General features: G+C 44.7%; 1 protein-coding gene across 1 annotated transcript; it reads right to left on the reverse strand.

Annotated features, from left to right (window-relative positions):
* Positions 1-23: 23 nt before the first annotated feature.
* lats1 (large tumor suppressor kinase 1) lies at positions 24-11,137 on the reverse strand. The gene is made up of 8 exons (XM_080453756.1): positions 10,953-11,137; positions 9,179-9,660; positions 8,335-8,485; positions 6,607-8,093; positions 3,997-4,579; positions 3,212-3,409; positions 2,640-2,746; positions 24-2,400 (listed from the first exon to the last, which is right to left on the reverse strand). Exons 2-8 carry the CDS (start codon positions 9,530-9,532, stop codon positions 1,837-1,839), a joined length of 3,444 nt encoding a protein of 1,147 aa, XP_080309882.1. The 5' UTR covers positions 9,533-9,660; positions 10,953-11,137; the 3' UTR covers positions 24-1,836.
* Between the last annotated feature and the right edge of the window lie 409 nt (positions 11,138-11,546).

Below are 11,546 nucleotides of genomic sequence, written 5' to 3' on the forward strand. Positions count from 1 at the left end.
GATCTAGTTTTTTATATTTTGCCTTAGACATGCCCAACATAGGGACAAAGTGGTTAAGTCAGTGTTGGATTTTATAAATCTTAAAAGCTTTTACTTTTCAGTGGTTAAATAAACTACATTGGAACATAGATTCTTTCTTCCATTTCCTAAAAATAACAGTTGTCCGACAGTGAATATAATCTGAGTGTAAGTCTGCTCAGTGCAACAAACCCCCGGCCCAGTGCTCCAATTGCAGTGAATCAACAGGTCTTCCATGTTTTACCTTAAAATTACAACAACAAGGTTGATATACAAACACTTTTCTTTATATTCTTTATTCATCACCCTCTTCCCTGTACCAACCTCCCAAAACACAAGTGTACAGAAAAAATAAAGTTCTCACCTTTACATGATTACAGTGCAGAGATGCCAGTGGTCATATTTTTGCAACTACATTCAGAGTTCTTTCCTAAGCACAAGGGGATCCAATACATCATGACATGGGATATCAAAAGTGTGCCCTCTGCAGAAATCCCGTTTTTCAATACAGAGGCATGCAGAACTTCAAGAGCTGGTTAGCCTGCCATATATCGCTAAGCTCATATCACAACATGGTCAAGTGCTGCTTTGTGTAAAGATATAAATGCAAACTTATGTTATGCCCCCAATTAACCTAGGAGTACCTAGGTTTAAGGGAACATATATGTTCCTAAAAACCTGGTTGTGTAAGGCAAACGCAACAAAAACCTATGCAGGAGTGAGTGGTGGCCAATAAAGGAAACAAGGAAATATCATGTGCTTGAATAGAGTAATTAGTAGCCAATGAACGGATTTGAGAAAACAAAAAGTCTTGAGACCCACCCATTTGGTGCTTTGGTTGAGCAACTAGATTAGAATGAGGGATGTCAATGTGAATTTTCAAAGAGTGCTTTTAACTCAGGAAACACCAGATGTCTTGTGATTCCAGCTGTACATACCTATGTACATAGGTAGATGCACAATAGTGCATTTTGAGTAAGGTGCCTATAAGCACATGATAATTCCCCCCCACCTCCCCATACCCGAGTGGAAAGAACAAGACGACAGAGGCAGTCAACACAGAAGAGGGCCTGCCCTAAAGAGAAAAATCAACTAGCTGAAAAGGTAGAGCAAAAATATTTACATGGAATGTGTACAACATAATTTATAAATACATTTTTATGTATAAATTAAGAAAAATAAAAGCAAAACTACCTCAAATCAACTACATCTATTCTCCCTTCTAAATGCCATTCAGATGATTAACCCCTTTAATATTTGGTGAAAGACAGCAAAGGATCAAAAAGGCACAGCAATGAATACGAGTTATTTGTCCCTGCAAAATTCTACAAGTCACTGCACTAAAAATCCCCATTGCAATAGACTTCTTAAAATATAAATTAGAGACGATCTCTGGGTAAAAGCACAGTCCAGTCCCCATGCCCAGACAGCGTCTAAAACTAAGTATCACCAGTTACAACTTAAATAAATTAAGGCTTTAGGGGGGTTGCAGGAGACATCGTCAAAGAGAGAGCACCCTGATAATCTTTCGATTTCCCATCGCCTCTTCTGACGGCACAAAATAATGCATACCCTGTACATCCCACTAATACGACCTGTAGTGGAGAGAGAGCAGTTCTTGTAGTGTTTCAGAGCGGTCTGTTCATGTGTCACGAATGCCTTCGATGCCGTACCTATGCAAACAACGGCCCCTGCTGCACACACAAACTCACTCATTCACTCACACACACGTGCATGCCCCTCTTGACAGAGACCAGGCAGTTATCTCCTTGGTTGGCCCCATCTTCACGTACCAGCAGCTCGACAGAAATGGGGTAGCTAGACATACACCAGGTCCCGGCCCTGGGCCCCTGCAGGACTACCGCCGCTTTCCTCCTCCTCCTCCTCATCATCCTCCTCCTGCTCTCCCTCGTCATCCTCCTGCACGGGGCCCTCTGAGGGGTCATCAGTCTCGTCGGCATTGTAGCCCTCGTACTCGATGGGCTTGGGGCTGTTGTATGGATGGCCGTTGTCGTCGAAGAATCGGCGGAAAGTGAACTCATAGAAGGCATGCTCTGGGTGCTCGCCGTTGCGGAACCACCCGGCGAGTGTGTCGTTGTGGTTGCCCTCGCTGTCGCTGGTCCACAGCTTGTCCGGGTCCACGGGGTCGAAGTTGGACGTGTCCGTGCAGTGGGCGATGGTGGGGATGTATGGCGCCGGCTGCTGCCGCAGGTCGTTGGAGAAGTCAATGGACCTGAAGAAAGGCTGGGCCTTGATCTCGTCTGCACCTTCCTTGCCCAAGCGGTCCTCTGGGCCACGGCACAGCTTGACGATGAGGTCCGACGCCTCCGGGCTCAGCTTGGCCTGCGGGGGGACGTGAAGTGTGCTCTGCCAATTTATCACCTGGTGGGGAGAAACGGTATACAGCGTCATGTCATGGAATATAACATGTGTGGATTCAAAGTAGGTTCAAAAGCACTGATGCTACTGTTCACTGTAACTTTAATGTATGGTTATTGAAACAGGGCGATGCTGTAAAAGAACATGCATGCTCAGCAATCTACCCCATATAAAACAAGTTTTATCTAAAAAAGAAAAGGGTAGAAAGCTAAATCAGGTTTAAGCACTGGTATTTAACACACCTTCAGCTGGGTTTCGAGGGGCGTGGTTGCTAAGAACGGAGGCTGCCCGACAACCATCTCATACAAGATGACACCAACACTCCACCAGTCACAGAGCTGGGTGTATCCTAGACAAAAGAAAATAAGGTGTTTTTTAAATTCCTTTTAGAGAAGAGAGGGAACGTAATTAACATTTATATCAAACCACAGCATTTGGAATTTAAATGTTTGGGTCAGTTCTATAGCAAAACAGAGAGAGTGAGGTTTTGAACTCTCATCTGAAATGATTAATGTTGACCACCTAAACAGTATATGCATACATCACAACAATATGAATAAGCAATTTACTCTTACATCTTGACTTGCATATTCAATTATTTACAGGAGAAAAGATCTGCTATTTGTGAAAACGTTTTGAAAGATTTTGCCAATAACGACATGCCCAAAATCAAGACACCAAGGGGTCAACAAGTGCTACAAGTGCCAGTACAAACCATGTCAGTATATCTGAAGGTTAACTGTTTGTTTGTGCACAAAAAAAGTAACGACTAAAATGTGAAATGGTGGCAGTATATTTTCTCTAACAGCTGTACCTGTCCGAAGCAGCACCTCTGGGGCTATGTAGTTGGGTGTCCCCACCAGTGAGTGGGCCAAGCAGCGCTGGTGCTGCCTGGCCTTTCTCCTCTCCAAAGGCTTGAGTCTAGCGCTATCTGCACAGCGACAGTTGGCTGGGTCTTCCACTCCTTCCCACTCCTTGCTGAAGTCCATGCTGTCCTGTCGGACATGGTCTCCTGCAGGGAACCATCACACAGAACAGAGATCAGCCTTATTTATGTTTGCTTTAATTTCCATGTACAGCAGCTGCGTGCTCATTTGTTTGATGACATTTATTTGGTGCAGGATATCATATTTCAGCATAAATAAACTTGCACAAATACATTCAGCACTTTACTGTGCTGCTGTGATCCATCTGTAGATTACTACATTGCAGAATTAAATAGCATTAAATGGATTCTGAGCTGTGTGCAGACAGTGCAGTACAGACATAGTTCTTCGGCTTAAGTGGTGTAGTGTAGACTTACAGGCAAATCAAGTGAACCAGCTAATTGCGAAGACAACAAGCGTGTGAAATGTACTATACGTTTTCTGTCCATTCCCTTAGGATAGCATTTGAATAGGTTTAATTATTCTTTGCATTATGCTTCCCACTTCGGCCTAATAATTAGTTCAACCACGTAACACCTCTGGGGAAACCCTTGTAGTTACAATTGAGGTATTATATGGAGCATTGGTTGAACATGGTAAACATTTAAATAAAATACAATACAATATAACAGTCAAGAATTGCTAAAGCACTGGAACAGAGGTCAGTACTAACCACTCTGGTAGTACTTAGAGTCGTGCGTCCAGCGGAAGCCAGTGCAGAGGCCAAAGTCGGTGAGTTTGATGTGTCCGTCTCGGTCTATGAGGATGTTGTCTGGCTTGATGTCCCGATGGATGAAACCCATCTTGTGGACACTCTCCACGGCACTAGAGAGCTCAGCGATGTAGAACTGGGCCAGCTCCTCTTTGAAGATGCCCAGCCTTATCAACAGGCTCATCATGTCCCCGCCAGGGATATAGTCCATGACAAAGTACAGGTTGTCCTTGTCCTGGAAGGAATAGTAGAGCCGCACCACCCACTCGTTGTCCGCCTCCGCCAGGATGTCCCTCTCCGCCTTGACGTGGGCCACCTGGTTTCTCAGCAGGACGTCCTTCTTCCGCAGCGTTTTCATGGCGTACAGCGCGCCCGTGTCCTCCTTCCTGGCCAAGCAGACCTCACCGAAGGCCCCAACGCCCAATGTCTTGATCCGCTTGAACATGGACTTGTCCATCTTGGCACGCTTCAGCCGGATGTAGTTGGACTCCTTCTGACTCAGCATCATGCGCATCTGCTCCTGGGCGTCCCCTGACAAACCCACCTGTGGGGACGTACAGGAGAGAAATTCAGATTTCAGGAAGAACAAATTGTTGCTGCCAGACAGAAACCTTGTAGCTCCATATGTAATCTTTTTATGACATTTTCAAATGAATGCCCCATTTTATACTTTGTCGTATGGCAGTGTTGTTTTAAACCAGCAAAAATACCCTATCTACAAGCTCACAGCATAACAACGCGTTGTGGACTTGTAGATTAAAAAATTAAATGATTTTAGCTTATAATAACATGCTCAAAATAGGGACGTCAGGTTAAAAGTGGTTAAGTCTGTCTGTGGGTTTTATGAATATTTAACCAATGAAAAGTATAAACAAGAGCTTGTGACTAAATAATAGCTTCATTGGATCCATTGAAACACAGGTTCTTTTTTCCATTTTCTGAAATGTAATGGCTTTGGACATACAAGGTTTCTGCCCGACAGTGACAAATTCTTCAATTAACCCAAAATAGTTCTCTCTCTCTTGAGTTGATCACAGATTTTGTCAGGCACAATAGATAAAGTATGACAAACCATGGTTAGAAAAAAGAAAAAACATATCACAGGAATCGATTGATTGTACACATCTAGGACAACTAGTGCAAAATGCAGTGAGGATAACCTGGGGACCAACAACCGAAAAGTATTAAATTGTCATCAAACCCTTTTTGTTATTATTTCTGACAGAGCAAAAAACACACAATATGTGGTGGATGAACATGAGGTGACATGCATTTCCTCTGGCCCATGTGGTCAACATGCTGTTTTCATAGGATTTAAAAAGGTAGGGTAAGTTATACGTTTTGGTTAAAAGAAAACACACTATATTCCGATAGTAATCATTGTTATAATGTATGTTCAGTAATAGGGGTCTCCACGATCCTCCGCCTCTTTAATAAACAGAAAATACGTTTTCAGGGAGGTTGCAATTTTTCAGCCAATCAGGAGAGAGTACCCATTTATCAGCTTAGATTTTATAACTGTTCCAGTTGCTATTTTGTCTGATCATTTCTTTGTGTCACCACTCTCTCTCCTGATTGGATAAAATTGGTATCCTGACCTGAAAATGCCATTTCTGTTTACCAAAGAGCTGGAGAGACAGGGAGACTCCTGCTACTGAACAAACACTCTATAACAATGAGGACTATCAGAATATAGAGCTATTTAATAATTAGCTCTCTATTAATGTGGTTAATGTATGCCAATCAACTTCACAAGAACAACATCTTATATGGCTCAATGATACAGTGCATGTGCATGTTTGTGTATTCAGGAGGACAGGGAAGCAGAGATACCTTTACCTTCTATGTCAGCTGTTAGTGACAGCAAGAGAAAAAGAAAAAGAAGGAACAGCTAAGAGGAACAAATGGAAGAGTGTGAAAAGTACTATCAGAGATTAAAGAGATAACATGTCTTCAGTAGAGAGTAAAACTGGAGGAAGTGCAGACAGAATGAAAGCTTAAAGGACACAATTTATTTTAGATCAATACAAAATAGTTGAAGGAATGAAATTACATTTAAATTTTGGTTGGCTAATTCTTTACCAGACATTGCACAACTAAAGGTGCCTCCTGGTTTCAATTAATACAATAGCTAACAATGAAAATAATAAATATATAATATAACATAAACCGTGGCTAATGGTCTCGTGTAGCTAGAGGATCAGAGATTTCCACCTACTGATACGCCTGGGAAAAACCTACGGCTACTGCATTGAAAACAAATATCACTGTCACAATATGAAGGACTGCTCTAAAGTGTAGTTTGCATTGGTTCTGCGATGCTGTTATTTTTTACATTTCCGAATTGTTTCCACCCAGTGTCAAATTCTACCCCTAGATCAAATGTACTGCAGATGTCAGGCATATCAGTAAGCAGCGATCTCTGATCATCTGGTTACGTGATACTAGAGAAACAGAGATAAATGTAGGAAATGTTTTTGTTAGCCGACATGGATAAAAATGTGAAGTATCCCTTTCACAGGTAAATGTGACCACAAATGTAATTACATGATGTGACTAGCAATCTCTCACCCGCTGCATCTCGCTCTCCAGCTGTTTCCTCCGGCAGATGCGCATCTGGTGGTTCTTCAGGACGTTCTCCACATGCTGCTCCATGAAGAACTTGAATGCCTGCGGGGAGTACAGCTGCGGTAACCGGGGCGTCTCCCCTCGCCGCTCCTCGTCTTTCTTGCTGCGCCGCACGGGAACGGGGGACGTGGTGGTGATCTTCTCCTTCTCTGTCGCAACCGCGCTCTCAGGGCCGTCCGTTGGCCTGTCGTTTGAAGAGGACCCACTGGCGGTACTGGCCTCCTCCTCTGGGTCGGCCAGTTCCTCGCGCCCGGTGCCATGCTTGTTGACCCCCGGGTCGTAGGCTGGAGGACAGGGTGCGGCGGCGGGCTGCTGGAGCAGGTGTTTGGGATAAGGGGGAGGGGGACCCTGGTAGCTGGGCACCTCCGTTGCCACAGGGATCTGCTGAACAGGGGACGGGGGCTCTGGGTAGTTATTTGCGGGCGGGGGCGGCTGCATCCATGGCGGGTGCGTGGGGGCAACGGCTGTGTGCAGCTCTGGCTTCTGGACGCGTGTGCTTTTCACAGGCTGCAGGATGGGCGCCTGGGTGATGGCCGTGACGGTGGTGGCTGAGGGCTGGGAGCTGGCTGCGTGGGCCTGCCTGTTACTGAGCTGGTGGCTGTTGAAGGAGTTCGAGCGGACAGGTATGTTGTGCTGCCACGAGGGGGACAGGTCCTGGTTGGCAGCGTTGCCGGGAGAGGACTGTTGCTGGCCCGGGGCCAGCGGGGCTTGGGACCAGGACTGAGGAGAACCAATGTTGTACATGTCAAGGTTGTGACTGTTTCGGTTGGGCACCATCATGGACTGAGGAAGGTTGCCGCCGTTAACGTACGAGGGAGAGGAGGCGCCGCCCTGAATCTGCTGGTCAGTGGGACTCTGCCGACTGCTCTGGTTGACTGGGTATGGTGGGGGGGGCTGTCGGTTACTCCCTGCAATGTACTCCGACTGAGGAGAGCCATTCTGAGACCAGCTGGAGGAAAAAGTGAACTTGTTCCCAGCAGAGTTCTGCATTATGATGGGTTGGCGGCCCACAGGCACTGGGCTGATCCCACGCTGGTTTTGCGGAGCCGGGGCTGGGTAAACCTCAGGCCATGCCCCTTGGGGCACCGGAGAGATGCGGGGCACTAGGTAATCCATGTTGCCGGAGTAGCGCTTGGTGGATGGGTTGCTGTCCCAGGTGGGCGGGGAAGGGGTGGTGCCTCGGTTTGGTGGCGGAGTCACGCTGCGTACCTGCGGTGGCAGGGGAGGGTTGACTCTCTGGCCGTGTCCAGGGTGACCCTGGGGGAAGGCTGGCGGCGGTCGTGCTGCCAGGTCTCCCTGCGGTCCAGGGCTGTCAGAGCGATACATCATTCCGTCCACCATGAGGGGGCCGTGTCTCTGGCTCAGAGACTCTTTCGAGCCCTTCCAGCTCTGCCTCCTCAGCACAGGCTGCTGGATGTGAGAGGCTCCTCCTGCAGGTAAGAGCACAGCAACCACATAGTTTAGGGTTGTTATAAAACTCTCAACTAGAATGCCCCCCCCCCCTTCCATATTTCAGTTATATACATTGTATATACTTGTACTATACTTGTTTCCTTTGTCAATGTTTATTGCTATTCCATCGACAAATGTCCTAAATCCTGCAACAATTGCAGGCATCTGTGGACAGGCAGGGAAGCCTGTAGTTGGCCCCCAGGGGGACGGTATATCTACCTGAGGCTTTCATGCCTGCATTGACGGGGCGGGCCGCAGCAGCCGCCATCTGTTCCCTCACCGGGTCCTGGTAGCTCATCTTACTGATGAACTCTATAGCTGCCTCCATACTGCGACTGTTGGTCTGCTTAAGAGCACGGATCACCATTTCCTGAACACACAACATTACATTTACCATCATAGTGTGCTTTAAATTGCCTCATGAAAAGTTATACAGTAGGCCTGATTGCCGTAATAGCAAAACAATTTGTGAAGGCAACACTTGTATTAACAAGTCTGTATACATATTCTTTATCAGTTAAAACACTAAAGGCCTTTTTGTCACCTCCAGGACAATATGCCAGGCGATGCGTAGCCAAGGAAAAACGTCCACCTGTACATTTGACTACTGTACATACAGTAATTACCATTCTTGTTGCCGTATACATAATATATACCTTTAATCATTTTATGCACATTTTATTTACTCTTATTTTTATTTCTACTTAACAATTTAACTGCAGTCATAGGAAGCCAGCACAAAATAATTTATTTCACCCTCTCCTTTATACTGTATATTTGTGATGTGACAATAAAGTTGTGTTTGAGTTTAAAGCAAGTACATAGCACCATGAAAAAGCCAACTGAGAAAACTGCCGTCAACAGTTCAAGCTGGTCATTCCACATTGCATACTTTCCATATTTCAAATGATTCTCTTCGACAATCGCAAGCATCTTGTCTGTAATTGAGACTGCTCAGAATGACATTCCCCGACAATCCTACTAACTCGTCTCTACTGGAAACAAACAGTCTGAAAAATAGTACTGGCTCTTTGAAAACATGCATGTATGCTTTCTGTCTCACCTCTTCAAATCCAGCAGACAAGAGCTCCGACAGCATCTGTCTATTGACCTCGGCCGTCCGGCCTGAAGTGCTGGGCTCATTGGCAAAAGGCATCAGGGACTTGCGGATCTCCTGCAATGCCTTGTGGTAGGGGTTCTTCGGGTTACTGCTGCGCCCCTGCTGCCTCAGATCTTCGGGCAGCGCTTTTCCGGCACTACCCATATCCACTTTAGGGGGGTCGGAGGGTCGAGACAGGTTGCGGAGACTCTCCCGGATTTCCTGCAGCATTTGTTGGCTGTTGCCACTGTAGTTGCTGGCGGGGAATGTCTTGGGTCTCATCTGTCTGTATCCTTCGGGTTTCTCCCCTCTCTTCATGTAAGAACATGTATGTAGACAGCCAAAGTGATGAACAGTGTGGTGCACAGTACTGATTTTCTGCGTGGGTACCACGGTTGGAGAGTGGTCTCAACGTCCCCAATATCTGACTTCACATCTGCATGCTACTGAAATAAGAGAAGTCATGTCAAATTAAATTACACAAACAAGACATGGATAGCCTAAACTGATAAGATGTAAATGCCTATTTGACTTTAAGACAGCCATAATGGAATCACTACTACAATGACAGGTTGTACAGAATTAGTAACTCAAATGTTGTATGCCTTTGAGGTAAAACAAGTTGGAAAAAATAATATAATAACATTGAGACCACCAGGGTCACAAAACAAGAGCTCTCATATACTTGCAAGGTTTGTTAGGTATGCCACGTGATAAGATAGGTTCATCATGCATGCAAATGATGACATTAAATTAAGTTGTTTGTCATAACTGAGTAAACGTCATGTTTGTGAAGACAGTCATATACAAGGTGGTGGTTATCAGTGGTGTAAAGTAACTAAGTAAGTACATAGTAGTACAGTACTAAAGACTCAAGTACTGTAGAAGTACAAATTTGAGGTATTTTTTACTTTACTTTTACTTACTTCAGTATTTACAATTGTCAATACTCTTACTTCTACCCCACAGGAAAATATTGTACTTTTACTCAATTACAATTATTTGAAATCTTGAGTTACTACTAGTTACTTTGTAGGTTTGGATTATTAGAAAACATGCATTAACCACTTCAGCCCTATATATACTTCGGCCATATCAAAGGATTTTGTATACATTTTGAACTTGTGAAATGGGACATTCTGCACAATGAGTCCTTTTAGTTTTGGTACTTTAAGTACATTTGTATACCAATACTTTTGTACTTTTACTCAAGTAAATTTTGAACACCAGACTTTTACTTGTAACAGAGGAGAGCACTTCTCTTCTACATTGCAGTATTGATACTTTTACTTAAGTAAAACATGCGAGTACTTCGCCCACCACTGCCTTAGTGTTACTGTGCACACTGAGGTGGTGCAGCAGTGGCCCCGCGGCCTGTGTGTCTATCAAAGGGCAACCATTTGCTGCTAGGTAGAGGTAGCAAGGGAGCCTACGGACTCTCTCTTTTCACGGTGTTTCGACCAGGTGGGCGTGGTTTTAGGGTTAGGTTTAGGCATAGTTCCTGTGAGGTGAAGGTTAGGCATCGTTTTTGAGAGGTCAAGTTTAGGGTTAAGGTTAGGTTTAGGCATAGTTTTAATGAGGTTAAGGTTGGGATTTAGGGTTTAGGAAAAGGCATAAAACCACGCCCACCTGGGCGAAACACCAAAGAAAGAGGGAGTCCCAGGGAGCCTATAGCTAACGAGCTAATTCAACAACAGGTTGCGAATTAGCTCGTTAGCGCAAAACATCAACAACTTACCAGTTAGCTGAAGCAGCTGGCCCTTTTCATTCCACTTGTTATTCCGCTTATAAAGCGACGGACACTTAATAACGCACGTTAGTCGGCTAATAATTACGTGTTTTCTTTTTTTGATAATGATGTGTTGGTTTTCTCCCAGTTTCGAGCTAGCTAGTGAGTGAGTGACTGACTACTAGCCGTGTTGAATTCCTAGGATGTCTAGTAACAAGTACAACAGCCAGTGTTGCCAAATGTTGTGAGAGAAACAAGCAAGCAGGTCTATGAAAACAAGGCCCAAAAAAGCGACTAATAGGTATTTTAAATTAGCAGATCTACAAGCTCATAACGCGTTGTGCAGGATCTACTATTTTCAAATAAAAATTGTGGATTTTTTTTAAATGTAGGAATATTTTCATATCCACAAAATCTTGTATGGGAGTCTCTGGCACAAAATATTTTCAGACGGGGGGAGGGGGGGTCTGCAGATAAATACATATTACTTTGGGGGTCCTTGACTTTGACATGAAAATGTTTGAGAACCACTGGTTTAAACAACATTAGGAAACGAGCCCAAATAAGCAACTGCACTTTAGAAACAAGCCCAAAACCCCACAA

This window comes from Gymnoscopelus braueri (genome assembly GCF_963280865.1).
Source record: "Gymnoscopelus braueri genome assembly, chromosome: 16".
NCBI lineage: Eukaryota > Metazoa > Chordata > Actinopteri > Myctophiformes > Myctophidae > Gymnoscopelus > Gymnoscopelus braueri.

Bases quoted from the DNA above. Each gene is read 5' to 3' on its own strand.
- lats1 (XM_080453756.1), bottom strand. From the start codon at position 9,532: ATGAAGAGAGGGGAGAAACCCGAAGGATACAGACAGATGAGACCCAAG. The intron at 4,580-6,606 runs GTGAGAGATTGC...ACGTCCCCACAG, and splicing joins TGGAGAGCGAGATGCAGCGG to GTGGGTTTGTCAGGGGACGC. The intron at 2,747-3,211 runs GTACAGCTGTTA...TCTTTTGTCTAG, and splicing joins AGAGGTGCTGCTTCGGACAG to GATACACCCAGCTCTGTGAC.